Source organism: Helianthus annuus, chromosome 9, assembly GCF_002127325.2.
Source record: "Helianthus annuus cultivar XRQ/B chromosome 9, HanXRQr2.0-SUNRISE, whole genome shotgun sequence".
Lineage (NCBI taxonomy): Eukaryota > Viridiplantae > Streptophyta > Magnoliopsida > Asterales > Asteraceae > Helianthus > Helianthus annuus.
The window spans coordinates 154,720,530-154,739,335 of NC_035441.2; the positions used below are offsets into that span (position 1 = coordinate 154,720,530).

Below are 18,806 nucleotides of genomic sequence, written 5' to 3' on the forward strand. Positions count from 1 at the left end.
GTCGCGGCCCGCGTAAGCCAGTCCAGGCGGGCCGCCTGGCCTTTGTTGCTGTCAAACTTTGCCACATTTTGGCAGTTTTGGTCCCTGTCTTCGCGATTAATGTTTCGGCTACTTTTCTCGATCCGTAAACCCCCAAACTTGGTTTTTATGGACCTTAGGACTTTTACCAACATGGTAATGCCCTCGGATAACTTTGCGCTCAACCGAAAAGCCCTGAATTCGACGTTGACGCTTTTAGTCCCTTAAGTACGGTTTTGGCCATAACTTTCTCATACGTTGACGAAACTTCATGAAATTTTTACCACATATTCTAGTGAGTATATTTTAGCTTCTCAAAGCTTCGGGTCTGCCAAAAGTTCACTCAGAGGTATAAGTTAAACATGTTGACACTTTTGGCCCCTATAGTTTGCAATACTTCACTTTTGTGCAATTTCCGCGTCGTATGATCCATGAACCATCCGTTAAAGGTTATAAACATTATGTGGGGTTATCATAGAGCCTATTTATCCATTGTTGACACTTTGGACCCTTACGTTCCATAGTTTTCACTGTTTGTCATTTTTAGTCCCTCTAAAGTATGTTTTCACATAACGGAACCTTATGACACGTGTCAAGACATTATTGGCCGAAATTTTTCGAGGTGTTACACACTACAAGTGTCGAACCTACAGGTTTACACTTGGATAGTGGTTACATCAATAAGACTTCCTTGGAGGCAATTCCTTCCATAACACCTCTGTTATCTGCTAGTGAGTTTGTATTAACCACTGGTTCCATCAAAAGATTATCAAGTGTTGAAGGAAGAAGACCCCAGTACCAAGAAAAAGGGGCATCAGTTGTTGATGTTTGGTGTACACTCCCTACCTCAACATCTGATAAAACCACTGCTAGTGGGAAATCAGATGATCCCATTAAATTGGGTGGTGGTTTAAAATACCAGGAATTGATGGAAAGAGTTGAAAAACTGGATACATCTGTTGTAGAAATCAAAGAAATGCTGCAACAGTTGTTAACAGTTCAAATGGTACCATCCACTGCTGTTCCACCTCAAACACCTGCTCCACCATCAGCAGATGTTACAAATGAGCTCTGGAATCTTTTTTCAACCATTTCTCCACCAACAACAGATGGCTGAGCAGCAGCATGAAAAAACATGTTCAAGAGCTCAGAGAAGCAATGGAGTCCAGTTTCAAAACCACACAAGCAGACATCAAGGCTCTGAAAACGCATCTGTTGGCAACCACTGGCACTGCTCCTCCAACAGTTCTGTTCATCGATGAAATCCCCTCAGATAATGCCAAAAAGGGGGAGAAAATGAAGGAGTGGATAAAGAAAAGGGATTGATAATGGGGTGTATCTTGAACCAGAAAAGGATGCAATGCTTAGAAAAATTCCCTTGCCAGATGGTAGCAAGAAGGTTGATGTTACCCAAAATGCACTTGATGATGGTGTCATAAGTGTAAAAAGGGATAGAGCGGCAAAGGATTTGTCAAGGTGGAATGAGGAGAAAAGAGCTTTCATGAAGCTGAATGAGCAGGGTTGTTCTGGTGAAAATGATGATCAAAATCCTGTTCCAAAAAGAAATCCTACTAGAAAAGTAAGGAAACCCAAGTCCACACCATCCAGTCTTCCAAAGCATACTTCAAAACCACCATCCAAAAGCCACCAACATCAAACCTCCATCCAAACAAACTCCTGTTGTATCAACATCTGCTGGTACCTCAGTTGTTACAACAACTACTCTCACTTCAACACACACCACTACCACTGCCTTACCACCACCAAAAACAATATCTCCACCATCAGTTCCTGCCTTAAAGCAGAAGACAGCAGATGTTAAAACATCTGTTGTAATGACAATAGTGGTTGAAACACCAGTTGTTTCAACAACTGTTAGTCAGTCACAAACCACTGCCACTCAAACCACCTCCACTATTCCACCCAAAACATCATATGCCTCTCCTAAAATAAAAAGGAGAAGGGTTATCATATCAGATGATGATTCTCCGTCGCCACCACCAACAGCTTCAAAATCTCAAGCACTTGTCACAGTTTCAAAACCCATTCCTCTCTCTTCAACTCAAATTCAAAAGCCATTACCTCCTGCAGGTGTTGTGTTTCCTTTAGAACTCATAGCAGTTAGAGATGAAATCAAATCTTTCTACTATGAGGATAACCCTGCCAAAAGGAGCTTGCCCTCAGTTAGAGGATATCCCAGGCCAAACAACATTGAAGAATATTTAGAAATCAAAGCCAAGCAAGCAAAGGATATCACTAACAAAAAGAAACAAGGGAAATCTGATAGGGAATTTCAGCAAAACTATCAGTTTCTCCTTACACAGGTCAGATCAATGGAACAATTTGCCAAAAATGTTAGTCAATAAATTTCAGAAAGGGCAAATGAGACCCTAAGAAAAGACTACATTGAAAATATCATGACCTACAAGAAATACAAGGGGGAGAAACACATGTACAAAAACTGGACCATTCCTGAGCTTGAAAAAGAAGTAGCCAGGATTCATGAAATGATCAAAGATAATGTCCAGCAGACTCCACTTGAAAAATTCAAACAGTTTGAAGCTGACAAAGCCTTAGAGTTGAAGAGAATGAAAGAGGAGCTGATAGTTGCTGAATATGGGCCAAGGAATTCTGTGTCAAAGTGGGGAGAAGCTAGGGTCAGGGCCACGTATAAAAGGTTGGAGGAACTTAGGAAGAAAGATCCGACAGCTCCACAAAAGCCTGACTACTCCAAAGCAGAGGTCTCAAAAAGACCACCAAAGCTGCAAGTCAAAAGAACCACTGCTCCTACTGGTGCTGCCATCTACAAAAGAAGGAGTCAAAAACAGTTGGATGCTGAAACAACTCAAGAGTTAATTGCTGGTGATGACCTTGTGAAAGAAGGCATAAAAAGAATGATTGAAGAAACTCTTGAGTTGGACCAATCTGCAAGTACTGCTCAGCCAGTCATGAATAGGCCAGCATCACCAAACTCCTCTTCGAATAAAAATCTCCCAAGAAACCCATCAGGCTCAAAAGTACTAAAGTGGAAAACTGATAAACAAACCCACGTATTGACTGTGTTCAGGTCTGATGGCGAAGTGAAGAAACTAACAAGGGAACAAGCTCTTGGCCTGAGTCTTGAAGATTTGCAGGATCTCCTTGATCTTCCACTTAGCAGGGATGATGATGATGATACAGATGCCTTAACTTTTGAATTGTAATTCAAAGGGCAAATAAGGGAACTGTTGATGAGGCAATAAAGATCTACAATAATGAAGAGTTTTGGCATTATCTGTTCCAGGGGGAGATTGTTGGGATTGAACCCTTCCAAAGGAACACATAATGAAAACCAAAACTGGATCAGAGCAGTGGATCCAGAATAAGCAGATTTTTGGTTGCAAGTCTCTCCCCTTGAAAGTGGTTTCAACATCTGCCGACCTCCTATCTGCTGATCATGCAAACTGCTGACTCACAACTTGTAACATCCCGAAAATACAAATTCTTAAATGTGTAAGTAGGTTGCAAATAAATTAATAAGAATAAACTAACTAGGAGTGACACTAACCTAGTTAGTTGATCAGTTATGAGTAGTTAAGAGTTAAAAACAAATAAAGAATGAAAGATGAGGGGCCAAAAGTGTCTAAGTGAAAACTATTTTTAATAAAATAACAAAACTAAACTCAAAACACACTTGCCTGTGTGTTGTTGAGATCGACCAGAAGCAGGGGCGACCCCAAGCTTCCCCAAAGCCCTAGTTCATCACAAAACTCACAAATTTAAGGTTCAAATCTGATCCAAAACGAAATCCGAGCCAAGATTAATGATCCCCATCGAAAGGAGATCATAAGGTATGCAAAATTTTACAAAAATTCTCTACTTGAAATTTTCATGAATTTAGAGAACTCGAAATCTGTTAATGCATGTGTGTTATGTAGATGAAATAAGAACATTCAAGTGTCTAGGAGTAAACCCTAGGCAATTACATGTTGAAATCATGCCAAATTTTAGTGAAATCCATGGCCACCATTGTAGGTGATTAGTGGAGTACATAGAACTAGATGAACACTAGGGTTTTGAATGTTAATCTAGTGTAAATTGATTCATAGAAATTGATTAATGAAAAATTTGATGTTTGATTCTATATGTGATAACTCGATTGATGTTAATTTTGGCTAAGCGACAAGCCATGAACTTGAAAATAAAAGATATAAAATTCTGCCCTATAAGTGTTTGTAGAAATGCCTCAAAGAAGGCTCGAAACTGAAATTTAAGTTAAAAACGCGCATTGTGATGTTTGGGCGGATTATGTAATATATATATAATGGAAAAGGAGTTCTAAACAAGCTATGGTTGAACTCTATAGGAAAAGATACCGGAGCGTCGAGCGGACAAGCCGGTGGTGACACGCGTTTGGAAGGAGCGCCTTAAAGGTACGTGACTTGTCGTCTCGTTACGTTTATGTAGATAAACCTAGTCGTAGATATGTTGAATATTGATATGGCGAAATAGATGATGTTTTCTATGTCAATGAAGTGGTGTAACCCACTCGACAACCAAACGGGTCAAACTAATTAAATAAATATGCTTGTTGAAGTTATTGTTTAAAATAGCCATGTTGGAACGTCAATGAAGTGATGTAACTCACTCGACAAACCCAACGGATCAAATAATGGTAGAAATTAGTCTGGCTTGTCATTAAAGTGATGGTTTTCACTCGACAATCAAACGGGTCAAAACTATGCTTTTAAATAATCTTGTGTGAAGAGACTAGAGAGTCTCGTATTGTGTTAGTGTTGGATAATAACACATCGATGAATTGGTTATGTTAATTTAAGTATATGAATCCGAGATATCGGGTCAAACGATAGAACTTCATCATAAGTGTTGCTTAAAAGGGTATGCTTGAATTTTGGGAAAACAAGCATGAAAATTTTAATGTGAGCATAAAGCCATGAAATGGCGCGGATACGCCAGGAATTATAAGCTCGGGAAATTGGGTAATTACGTTTAAAAGGTTTTCGAATTGAAAAATGATACTATGCGCATATAGCTAATGGGTTGGATAATTGAAACAAGGATTCTGCGAACTATTCATTCGTAATCCGGTTTTCGTTGTGTGAAATTTATATGGCTGGGTCCGAAATTTTATTACGGACCTATAGGAAAAAGAATCGGCTAAAACGGACAACTGAGTAAAAAGTTATGCTAGTTTAAAGTGGGATTTTTAGAAAATTCGGAGCTGGGCAGAAATGCAGGATTTAAACCTGCACCTGCTGGAAAATGGCTTCCCCCGCGCCACGCGGAAGAAACCTTGGCAATTCCCGCGATACGCGGAAGCCGTCGCGAGTCGCGACGCATTTGATGTCTTTTGCCGCGACACGCGGCAGAACCCAAGATAAAAATTTATTATTTTTTTTATATTCTGATGCTGGAACTTGTTTGCATACTGAATTTCAATGTCAAAACTAATAATATTAATGGTTTTGACTCTAGGTAATGATGGGGACTTTCTGGATGGCGATCAAGCATATTTTGAAGAACCGAACACTACATTTTGAAGCTTCCGCGCTTACCTAGTCTTGTTGCAAACAATGTTTTAATAATGTAATTACCTGATTTGGTACTTTTGGGATGTTAAACTAGTTAGTAGTTAACTACTAAGTTGACACTATAAAAACTCCTAGTTTGTATCCTTTAATGAATTGAAGTATTTTCGTTTAAAAAAAATGCGTAAATTATATTAAAGTCCCAATTATATATGACGGGTGTTACACAACTGCTGATCAAGTCAAAGTCTGATTGAAGAACTAAAGCTCTGCTGCTCAATCTACTGCCATGGTTCAAGCATTGCTGATCATGACAAGTACTGCTGGGTTCACAGCAGTGGAAGGATGCAGCAGCAGTTTATGTCTGTTTTATGTATTGAAATGTAATATCAGTAGTTAGCATAGCAGTGTTTGTATAGATCAGAGGTTAGAGTTTGTTAGGAGGTTAGATGTCACTTTCATGGTGACGTCAGCTTAGATGCTCAGTGGTTTGCAAGTGCCTATAAAGAGAACAGTACTCATACATGCATTGTAATCAGTGGTTTGCAAGTGCCTATAAAGAGAACAGTACTCATACTCTGTACTGTTCTGTTTTGCTCTTTTACCATCTTCTTCCTGCACGAACAAACACTGAACTCGGGCTGAGGGGGAGTTTGCGAATCATACATGCATTGTAATCAGAGTTTAAAAATAAATTTAATCATTTGATTCTGTGTTGAAAATGTATGATTGAAAGCATTTCTTCTGTTTGATTGTGAAAAGTTTGCTTCCATTTAAATTCCGCTGCACTACTCTTTCATTTGTTCATCTAAATTCAAACACAAATCACAATCAATCCAAACTCAGATCCTAACAAGGGATTAGCTTTAGGGTTTAGTTTTAGGTTTAGCCTTTAGGGTTTAGCCATTATGGTTTAGCTTTTAGGGTTTATAGTTTAGATTTTACGGTTTAGCTTAGGTTTTAGCCTTATTTTTTAGCTTTAGAGTTTAGGAGTTAGGATTTAGGGTTTAGGGTTAAGAGATCTTGGTTATGGTTCGACGAGCTGATTCTAACGCCGCTGCAATGAGTCCAATCGGAGTTCATTTGAGTCAGTTCCTCACTTTTTTAGTGTTCCCGATGAACCTTCCCCTAGTTATGTATAAATAAAGTGTTATATATGATTAGAGAAATTGTATTACTAAGTTATGTATTGATGGTTTAAAAGCTACATTTGACATTTTCATTTATTTTCTCACGCATAGGCTGATTTACAAAGGGTTGGAAGAGTCTCTTGACCTTCTGGCCTATCAAACTTTCCATTAGTGAATCAAACTTTCCATTAGTGATTAGTAATGGAAAACAAGTAAAATTAATTCTTTTACCAATAATGTATTACTAGCACACAAATGATTGTCGGCTACTAGTAGGGTAACATAAACTTATAAATGACTGATTTAAACATTTGTTTTACCAATCTTTTTTATACTAATAAATAAAAATCCTTTTTAAATACGTGTCATTCTCTGGTAACTTCTCACCCTTATTTTTTTTATTTATATCACTTTTATTAAATATTAATAATAATAATAATAATATTAAACATCAATTTAACTAAATCTATTTATCTCTTTTGTTTTCATAATCTGAAATTGATTTCTTTTTTAACTCTAAAGTTTTAATCTTTGGCAATTTAAATCTAAAGTTCAATTTTTGGTATTTTAACCTATTTGATTAATTTGATTTTTTCACTTCTAATTCAAAAGTTTTCATCTTTTGCAACTTAACCCCTTTAATTTTTTTTACTTTCAACCCAAAGTTTTTCATCTTTTGCAATTTAATCTCAACACTTTTTTTTACTTTCAATTTTAGTCTCTTATATACTTTTCATCTTTCATAAGTTCTCCGTTTAACGTGTTGTTCTAAATTTCTGAGTTAACACACCACAACGTGCATGTAGGGTTCAACGTTGTTTCATTTATTTTTTTCCTGTTTGACTTGTCCGTTGCATCGCGTCTATTTTTCCCCGTTTGATAGGTCTGTCGCAAAGTGCGAGTCCAAGATCGACTTAGTTGTTTTTTTCTCGATTTTACACATAGGCTCGTGATCATGTGAGAAACATTTGCCTTTCAGCTAAGATGATATATAATTAATGAATTCCCGCCGCATTGCGGCGGATGGTAATTCTAGTATAGTTCTAAAAGTACATCTTAACGTGCTAAAATGGGCCGCCTAACTGGATAAAAATCCTATGATTGAAGTCATTAAATAAAATAAGAGTAAATTACTTTTTGAGTTCTTGTGTTTTAATGATTTTAACTACTTGAATCTAAAATCAAAAAGTTTAACGCTCCGAGTCCCTAACCGGTCATTTTATAACGTTTTGAGTCCAATTTTTAATACTTGTACTTTTGAAGTTGAACTCAAGTGATTAAAACTATTAAAACGCATGGACTCAAAACGTTATAAAATGACCGGTTAAGGACTCGGAACATTAAACTTTTTGATTTGGACTCAAGTGGTTAAAATCACTAAAACACAAGGACTCAAAAAGTAATTTACTCATAAAATAACTTTGAATTAATTAAAGTGATAATAAATAAAAGCTAAAATTATATCAAATAACATATAACAAAATAGATCAAATAAACTAGAATGAATAAATTTAATAAAAGTACGTAGCTACTTAATAACTGTCGTTGTATTTTTCTTTTGGTACTCCTAAGTAGAAGGGGAAAAAAGAGTTTTTAATATATTATACTAGGTTAGAACCCCGTGTAATACACGGGTTGAATAAATTTAATTTTATATACAAAATAACAAAAAAATATCTCTTTAAAAACCTTGTTTATTACACGGGTTGAATAAATGTAATTTTATATACCAAATAATAAAACAATATATCTTTAAAAATCTTGTTTATTACATGGGTTAAATAAATATAATTTTATATATTAAATAATAAAAAAGTTATATCCATAAGAACCCCGTGTATTGTATGGGTTGAGTAAATTTAATTTTATATATTAAATAATGAAAAAAAAGTAACATTTTTAAGAACATCATGTATTGTATGGGTTGAGCGCATGTAATTTTATATACAAATCAATAAAAAGTTATATCTTGTTATATCTTTATAAACCCTTTGTATTATACGGATTGAATAAATCTAATTTTCTATACCACATAATAAAAAGGTTATATTTTTAAAAACCCGGTGTGTTACACGAGTTGCATAAATGTAATTTTGTACAGTAAATAATAAAAATATTATAATCTTTAAAAAACCTCGTTTATTACACGGGTTGAATAAATCTAATAAAAATTATATCTTTAAAAAAACTAACGGATATACTCGATATATGATGGATGAGGTGATTGCGGTAATGGTTATAAATGTCACGTAAACATAGTGAATACTGTATTTGAGTTGAGAGTTGAACACGAAAATAAAAGTATAGAACCAATAAACATTGATTAATGTTTTTGTTTACCCCTTATAAACATTTTTGAAATATGTTCTACCCTTAACTAATTTAGTTTAATAAAATAAATAAAACATATACATTATATTAATTTATGTTTAATGTACGTCTTTTGTTAATTTCAGGATAAATAATTTTGAAATCTAATAAATATTTCAAAATATTATATTATCTCCTATGCGAATCTTTTAAATTTATATTGAATTTAATTTTATAATTATCATTTGATTAATATTAATTATCTATAATTAAGTAGGATAGAGAGGAAAAAAACTAAAAAATAGATGGCTCCAATGAATGACATGTGTCCTATTATTGGTTTCTTTTATTATATAGTATAGATTAGTTAGATTAGATATGGGCTTCAATTTATGTTACCACACTACTAGCACACAATCATCAAGAATTGAGGTGGGTAGCACTTGTAACCGGGTGTATATTTTTCGGAAGCATAAACCTTCTGCTCGGCGTTGTTTATATGCTTCCGGGGAAAAACGGGTGTTCGATTTGGTGACGGATGGAGTAGGTAGGAGTGGTGGGGGTGTGGTGGAAAGCGTGTTGGTAGCAAGTGTAGAAACAAAGGGAGTAGTACGGCTCGTGGTTTAGTGAAGGAAGAGAGTTTGTCTTCAATCTTTTTGTCTAAGCCATAGGCTTGGTTAAGAGTAGTAGGGTTTTAGATACTTATCTCGGCTTGGATATCAGGTTTTAAACTGGAAATAAAGAAATTGAAAAGGGCTTGAGGGGTGAGATCAGTGACGAAATTGTTAAGGCGCTCAAACTAGGCTTCGAAGGTAGTTGTTTGTTTAAGCTTAAACAAAACGGCTTGATGGTTTTCGAAATCGGATGGACTGAACCATAATTCGAGGGCATGAACAAATTCTGGCCATGTACCCAAGAGGTGATTGTTGGTTAAATAGTTATACCAATTGAGGGCTTCGCCGGTGAACTAAAACACGTTGAGCGAAAGACGATGATCTGTGGAAAAATTATAATAAGTGAAATAGTTGTACGCTTGTAAGGCCACCCGGGGTGGTTGTAATTTTGTGCGTGATGGAAATTGTTCACGCGTGAACAATAGCAAAACACCACCGCCACCCCATATATTTCACGCGTGGAACTTGTATCGTGTCATAAATTTGACGCGTTAAACAATAAAAATCCGACCGTTGCTCCTCTTTTTGACCGTTTTTAACGTTAATTTAATAAAAAAAACCTATAAACAATTTATATATACTTTACAATTTTTAACCATTTCACCCACACCAAAACACAAACACATACCACACATTCTACAATTTTTATACCATTTCACAAATTGATTTTCCTACGGATTCGACGTTTCCGTTGGACAGTGATAACGATAGCCAATCGTCTTCCGACAATGAGACGCTTAAATTTTTCGTGTCGTGTATAACGATCTTGAAGGAAGTTCAAACCGCCCAAAGAAGAAAATGGTGGATCGAGATCGGGTACATGCCAATGAAGTGTTAATGAACGATTGTTTTGTAGAGAATCCGGTCTACAATGCCAAAACGTTTAGAGATCGGTTTCGTTTACCAAAATAATTATTTTTAAAGATTGTTGGAGATATCAAAGCAACTGAAGAATGGTTTCAAGAAAGTTACGACGCGAGGGGCAAACCAAGTTTCACGCCGATACAAAAATGCACGTCCGCTATTCGCCAACTAGCGACAGGTAACCCTCCCGATCAATTTGATGAATACCTAGCTATGTCGGACAGAACTTCGCGTGAATGTCTGCAAGTTTTTTGTAACGCGGTCATTAAATTGTATGGTAAAGAGTTTTTACGTAAACCGATGAGACACGACATCTCACGTATTTACGCCGCACGTGAGGGTAGATGGCATTTTCTTGGGATGCTCGGTAGCATCGATTGTACACATATCGAGTGGAGAAATTGTCCAAGAGAGTTGCGAGGGGCGTATGCTAGGGGTGACATCAAAAGACCAACCATCATACTTGAAGCGGTGGCGTCAAATGATTTATGGTTTTGGCATTCATATTTTGGTGTTCCAGGTTCAAACAACGACATCAATGTTTTGCACACGTCGCCGTTGTTCCAAACCGTAACGGATGGTACCGCACCCTTCTGTCCCTTCTATGTTAATGGACGATATTACAGACGAGGCTTTCTTCTTATGGATGGTATTAACCCATCATTGTGTGTTTTTGTGAAAGCTCATTCGTTTCCTGTCGAGGCTAAAGAAAAAGCGTTTAAAAAGTTGCAAGAATCGGCAAGAAAAGATGTTGAGAAGGCTTTTGGTGTTTTAAAGGGTAGATGGGGCATTCTAAGCCGACCGGTTCGTGCGATGAATAAGAAATCAATACATAGCATAGTATATGCATGTATCATATTGCACAATATGTTAATCAAAGAAGACGGACGTGCAATATCTTCAGATTGGCTGCTGGATCCTCCTACACAAGTTCACGTTCCTGAAAATATCCAACAACAGTTGCCTGATGAAGAAACTCACTTTCGGTTGAGATACAATTTAATCGAACTAGTAGGTTTTTTAGGTTTGGAATTTCCTAATTCGGACGAGAGTAGAGTTTCTTTATGTATGTTTTTTTAAATTGTAGTCTAAAATATTGAACTAGTATGTTTTAATTTAAATGAAATTTATAATTTATAATATTAGTGTTTTATTGTTAATTTATAATTTAAAAAATAAAAAATGAAAAAGGTTGTGAGAGATGGAATAATGGTTGATAACATGGCGGAACTTGATTGGATGTTGTGAGTGATAGAATTTTTACAAGTGATAACCACCCCTACCCCTAAGGCTTCAAACTAGGCGGTGGTAAGAGTGGTGAGAGTGGTTTGTAAGGCTTCAAACTGGGTGGTAAGGGGTATGTTTGGAATGAAGCTTTTAGGAGCTTCAAGCTTTAAGCTTTTAAGAAAAAGCTCCTACTCAATAAAAAGCCTTGTTTGGTTGAAGAAGCTTGAAGCTTTTAGGTTAGGAGCTTGAAGCTTTTGGTTGAACGCTCCTACTAGTAGCGTTTAGAAGGAGCTACAAGCTTTTAGGGAAAAAAATGACTATCTTAACCTCTAAATATAATGAACTTTTTAATATACAAACTTTTAAATTTTTTAGTTATGTCCATTTTAGTCATTTTATTAAAAGCTCCAGCTACTCTGCCAAACACCAAATATATCTAAAAAGCTACAGCTACTAGCTACCAGCTACAGCTAACAGCTACCAGCTTCCAGCCACCAGCTAGCAGCTTCCAGCCACCAGCTACCAGCTACTTTTGCCAAACATACCCAAGATGTGCAGCTGCCTGGGGCGTTCGAATCAAGGCGGCCGACGATGGGTTGCAGGTGTTCTTTGGTGGGGGCGGTATCCTTACGGGGAGTATGGAAAGATGAAAACACCAATTTAATATAACCCTTAGGGTCTGTTTGGTATGGGGTAATGGAATAGACGGCGGAATGGAATAGACGAGGTAATAGAATGGATGACGTAATGGAATTGATCATTACCATCCCATGTCTTGTTTGGTTACCATGTGTGAATAGAATTAACAATTACTTTTTGTTGTTTGGTATGCAAAAAAAGACGAAGGAATAAAATCAGATGGCGGTGGTCAGTGATGTGCGATGACGGGGCGTGGCGCTAGGTGTCAGTTGTAGCGGCGGCGCCGCAGCGGTGGTTGGCGGTGGTGGTGGGTGGAGACGACGGCGGATGGTGACAACGGTGGTGGTGGTGGATGACGGTGGAGGTAGGTGGCGGTGATGGCGATGGTGGTGGCAGGGGTGGTCGGAGGTGGTAGCAGCGGCGACGGTGGTCGGAGGTGGTAGCGGTGGTGGCGGTGGGTGGTGGTGGTTGATAGCGGTGGTGTCGGTGATCGGAGGTGGCAGTGGCAATGGTGGCGCCGATGATCGAAGGTGGGTGGTGGCGATGATCGAAGGTTGCAGTGGCGACAGTGGGTGGCGACGACGGCGGTGGGTGGCGGTGGCGGGGGGCGGCGGAGGTGGGTGATGGCGGCGGATGACGGTGGCGGTGGTGGTGGTGTGTGTGTGTGGTAGCAACGGTGGTGGGTTGTGGTGTTCTTAATGAAGGGGGAAGAGGGAATGGAATGGAAAAAAAACAGGGGGGGGGGGGCGGATGGAATGATTTTGAGGGAATGAAATGCATTTTGGAATGGACGATTTCATTACATCGACCAACCAAACACTCTTTTCTTCATTCCCTGACAATGGTCCATTCCATTCCACCTCTCATTTCTGCATACCAAAAAGGTAGCGGAGAAGTTTTTACATAAGTAGTTGCATTTGTTGGAATAATCTTGATCGGGTCAGATTACGGGTCAAGTTGGATACGGTTCGAGTCAAGCTAACAGTCAAGATCGTGGGAGCTGGAATAAAGGGATTATTTACATGCTTTATTAGCTGCACGTTGAGGAGAAATAGTCATGTTTGACCGAGCTTATGGATCTGAACGTTGCAAGGCAGTATGTGGTTCCTAGAAAGCTGGAGATCATGGTTTAATTAGCATGTGCTTGTTTTATTTTATTTTATTTTATTTTATTTTATTATAAATAGGGTAGTAGGTCTGTCATTTGATACTTGTACTCTCAATTCTAATATAACGAAAGTTCAAGCAGAAAACCCCTTCTTTTATTTCGTGAGTTTGAGTGAGGGGCTGAACCAACATTTGGTATCAGAGCGCTCGGGTTAAATAAGCGGGTTTGAGAGTCGGTTCGAGAAAGGGTGTAGCCCTTGGCCGCGGGGTAAACGCAGCAGCAAGAAACGGAGCAAACCGAAGATGAAAGAAGTATTCGGAACAGCATGTGTTGTTTCGTGTCTGTCTGTTTAACAGTAGAAGACAGAGGCGTTAGCATGTTTCGGTCGACCGTTGTTGTGGTAGACGTACCGTTTGAGACGACGGGGGTGACCGGTGATAAACATTGTGTTCCGTGGCTGTTAGCTTTGTGTAAAGGAGTGTGAAGACCGGCTGCTACTGCAGCAAAGACCGAAGAAAGAGACCGTCGCCGGAAAATGACCGTACCGGCGTAAGAAAGAAAGACCGGCGAGAAGAGACCGAAGCCGTAGTAGACGGAACGGCTTGAAAGAAAGACCGAAGAACTCGCGGGTGACAAGACCGTGAAGACCGATATAGACCGTCGTCACCGGATAAGAAGAACCGGTGATCAGAAGACCGCCGTCGGAAAGTTGTTCTGATGGGAGACAAAGACCGAAGACCGCTGCCGGAAATTGAGTTCCGGTGGGAAATAGAGAAGATCGTAGGTGTGAGCCAGAGACCGAAGGGTTCACATTAGACTGAAAGAAAGAAAAGAAGAAATCGACTAGAAAGAAAGAAAGAGTCGATCAAGAAAGTTGTAGAAAGAAAGTGAAAGCAAGAGTTGAGCATTTTTGATCAACAGGAAGACTTTGAAGCATGTAATCGAACCCATGTGGTTCATTTAGCAAGAAAACAGATTCTGGTTTTTGCCAGAAAAGATGTGTTAAAGCAAAGCAGGTTAAAGAAAGAAGAATGAAAGACCTAGAGAAAGAAAAGCTGATCCAAATTAGCTGAAAAAGGAAGTCCGATAAGATAGAAAGACCGTTTCAGGTATTCGAAGAGCAAGTGATCGGATTCGTGTGTTCGTGTTGCAAGAACCGAGTCATGCGTGGCTCATAGCAAGTAGCAAGACGTAATCTTTGTGGTTCGAATAGCAAGTTAGCAAGAAGAGTTAAAGATAGCTAGCAAGATCGACATCAAGAGCATTGAGCACCCAAAGAGTGAAACTAGGTTGGCATGAAGTTTGCAAGTGAAAATAGGTAAACATAAAGCGGCTTTCATGGAACATTTCTTGGCACCTGCAAAAGTTGTTCAACAACTCTGCCTTGTCGCCACTGAATAAACCACAACTTTCATCAAAAAGCCGCTGAACCATACAAAGGTATCAAAAAGCCGCTGAACCATCTAACCATGTTTCATAAAGTCGTTGTTTGATGTAACCATGTTTCATAGCCGCTGATTCAAAAAAATCTTTCCTAATCTGCTTATCCCATGTCAATTTAGGCTTGTCTCTACTCCTCTTCCTCTTTACAATGAGGGTTTCCACAGTTCTAACGAGTGTTGTAGTGAGCCTCCCTTCGTTTATCTTACCTGATATACTAGTTAATTACATGCCCAAACCATCGCTATTTCAAATGACCATTTTAATAAAAAAATGGCTGAATAAAATGGTGACCATTTTAATAAAAAATGTTCCACGAAAGCCGCTGTATGATTAAGTGGTTTACCTATTTTCACTTGCAAACTTCATGCCTACCTAGTTTCACTCTTTGGGTGCTCAAAGCACAGAAAGAAAGAAGAGAGACAATCAACTGGGGCAATTATATTATCTGTTTATTCATGAAGGTTAAATACACAAAGGAAATATGTAGAACAATGCAATACGTGAAAAGTAAACATGTGAAATGGGAACATGCCAACATGGAGATGATGGGAAATGTAACAGGTGCAGCTAATGCAGGAAAATAGGAACGAATGCAACAACTTCTTCAAATCGCATGGGCTTCCTTTTGTTACTGGTGGGCCTGATTGATGGCTGTGCGGCCCGAACTGCTGAGCCCAGTTCATTACGTGGGCCTGGGCTGCTTTGTATATCTCTTGTCAAGACTACTAAAACTCCTCGAAACACAACAAAAAATACGTCGACTTTACTCGCAGATCTTGTTAAGAGATAATATAAGTTTAGGGGTATTATAGCATTTTGTTAATTAGGGTGTTAGATATATATCATGTTAGAGAAAATTGCTAAATTCGTCCCTGAGGTTTTACACAAATTGCTAGATCAGTCCAAAATCAAGATTTGCTGCTAAAACAGTCCAAAATCAAGATTTGTTTTGCTATATTAGCAAAACAAATCTTGATTTTGGACTGTTTTAGCAGCAAATCTTGATTTTGGACTGATCTAGCAATTTGTGTAAAACCTTAGGGACGAATTTAGCAATTAACTCATCATGTTATCCCCCCCACTTGTGGCCTAGTGGTAGGAGACTTGGGTTTTTCAATGGAGACTCAAGTTCAATTCTCACTTGCGTCATATTAGGGTGGATATTGTGCAATGATGATGACAAACCCACCGAGGGGGGTTCGATCCTGAGCCGCACCCCGGTTTTCATCCAACTGTTACTTCAGTGAGGCTTCTCGTGTGGAGGCAGTATGGTTTTCGAGGGAACGCCGTAACCAAATCTGACCAACCCAGTGCAGGCCCGGTTAAGACAACGTAGTCTGGGCAGATCTTGGCTAGGTCCGCCGTTTAGACGGTGTGACATTAAGTCACTAAAAAAGAAAGTCACCGTTAAAAAAAAGTTATATATCAATATGTATTGGCTTTCAGTTGGATCTAATAAATACAATTGCAAGTTACGTAAGGAATCTCTTTAGATCTTACTGCCACTAAAAAAAATAAAGGATACTAGTTTAAGAAAGTTACATTTCTACCGTGCATGCAATATATTCATGTTAAAATAAACAAAAATTATTCTCTTATAATTACTTATCCTGTTATTGTCAAATGATAACTATTTATGAGAGCATGAGTGTAAGGCAGTGGAAAGGTTTGTAGAAGCATACTCATGTGTGGGCAGGACGGACCATCGTTCAGAGCACGTTTAATCGAGAGAAAGAAAATCATATATCTATATAGGGGCAGAATCTGGAGAAAACACTTAAAAGTGTGAAAACAACGAGAACAATTTGGGTGTTGACATGTGACGTTGATGCTAACTTACACTAAGGGTAATATTGTCAAAAAGCTCATCCACATGTCACTCACATGCAAAGACCATGAACATGCAAGTCACATACATATTCCATCATCTTTGTTAAACTCTCGTAACTTTTCTATACGCGATTATTTTCTAAAAAAATTACACCATGAAAGCGAGTGTTTTATTATCTTTCAATCGAGTATACTATTACTATGCTTTTAAATTAAAAAAATGACATGAACTGGATGTTCAATAAAAACACCATAAAAACATAAAGTTCAGAAAAAATGCCATGAAAATACCCAGTTGAAAACGCCATAAAATACCCAGTTTAGAAAAACACTATGAAAAATTCAGTTGAAAACGCCATAAAAATACTCAGTTCGGAAAAACACCATGAAAAACTTAGTTGAAAACGCCATAAAAACACCCAATTTAGAAAAATGCCATAAAAACCTAGTTGAAAACGCCATAAAAACACCAAATTCAGAAAAACGCCATAAAAACATCTAGTTCAGAAAACACCATAAAACTAGGTAAAACTGCCATAAAAACACAAAGTTGAAAACGCCATAAAAAACTCAGTTCATTTTTTTCGAAAAGTATATCAATAGTATACTTGTTGAAAGAAAAAAAACGCTTGATTTTATGTTGTATTTTTTTTTAAGAAAATAATCATGTATAAAAAAGTTATGGATGTTTTAAATATGATGGGGGAAATGGCATGTGATTAGCATGTGCATCCTTGTTTGAATCTTCCCAATTTACCCCTCCTAGTAGTTGTAAGGTTCCCAATATTTACAAAAATGTCACCGCATCAATCTTATCCACAAATCACAAAGATCTTGTGGCTAAAAAACTTTCTCACCGTTTTCACACTTTCAGTGGTTTTCTCCTGAACCCATTTCCCTCTCTCTCTCTCACTCTCTCTCTCTCTATATATATATATATATATATATATATATATATATATATATATATATATATATATATATATATATATATAGGAACAGGATCAGGAGAGAACGCCTCAAAGTGTGAGAACGGTGAGAACGATTCTCAGCCACAAGATCTTAGTGGTTTGTGGCTGAGATTGATGCGGTGGCATTTTTGTAAATAATAGGGGTCTTGGAACTACCAGGAGGGGTAAAATAGGAAGATCCAATCAAAGGTGTACATGCTAATCACATGCCATTTTCCCCCATCATATTTAAACGACAATAACTTTTTTATACGTGATTATTTTTCGAAAAAAAATACACCATAAAACTCAGCGTTTTTTTATCTTTCCAATGAGTATACTACTGATATACTTTTCGAAAAAAATTAACTGGGTTTTATGGCGTTTTTCTGAACTGGGTGTTTTATGGCGTTTTAGACTAGGTATTTTCATGGCGTTTTTCTGAACTAGGTGTTTTTATGGCGTTTTAACTAGGTATTTTCATGGCGTTTTTCTGAACTAAGTGTTTTATGGCGTTTTCAACTGAGTTTTTCATGACGTTTTTCTGAACTGCGTGTTTTACGGTGTTTTTAAAAAATGGGTTTTTTGAGCAGTTGTAAATTATAGCTCAAAAATAGCTTTTTTATGGCGTTTTAACTGGGAGCTCTGTGTGTCTTCATTGGAGTATGAATTCTTTTATTTTCAATCACATCCCCCCAAAACTGCGTGTATGACGAACTAATTAAATACTTGTGTTCACACTTGTTCACACTATAAGTTACACTTTGGACCCTGGAAATATAGTTTTTTTTGTTATGGCGTTTTAACTAGTATGAATTCTTTTATTTCCAATCACATTCCCCCAAAGCTGTGTGTATGATGAAACTAATTAAATACTTGTGTTCACACTTGTTTGCACTTGTTCACACTATAAGTTACACTTTGGACCCTGAAAATATTGTTATAACGTTTTAACTAGGAGCTGGCTCAAAAAATGGTTTTTTGAGCTGTTGTAAATTATAGCTCAAAAAATAGCTTTTGAGTGTTTTATGGCGTTCAAAAAAATGGTTTTTTTGAGCTGTTGTAAATTATAGCTTAAAAATACT

At 37.6% G+C, this 18,806-nt stretch overlaps 1 protein-coding gene across 1 annotated transcript in view; it reads left to right on the plus strand.

The window, feature by feature from the left end:
- Positions 1–13,014, plus strand: part of LOC118481807 (loricrin-like) — a 35,695-nt gene extending 22,681 nt beyond the window's left edge. The window contains exon 2 of the mRNA XM_035977085.1: positions 12,787–13,014. Coding sequence (XP_035832978.1) covers positions 12,787–13,014 — 228 coding nt within the window. The remainder of the gene's footprint in view (positions 1–12,786) is intronic.
- Positions 13,015–18,806: the final 5,792 nt, after the last annotated feature.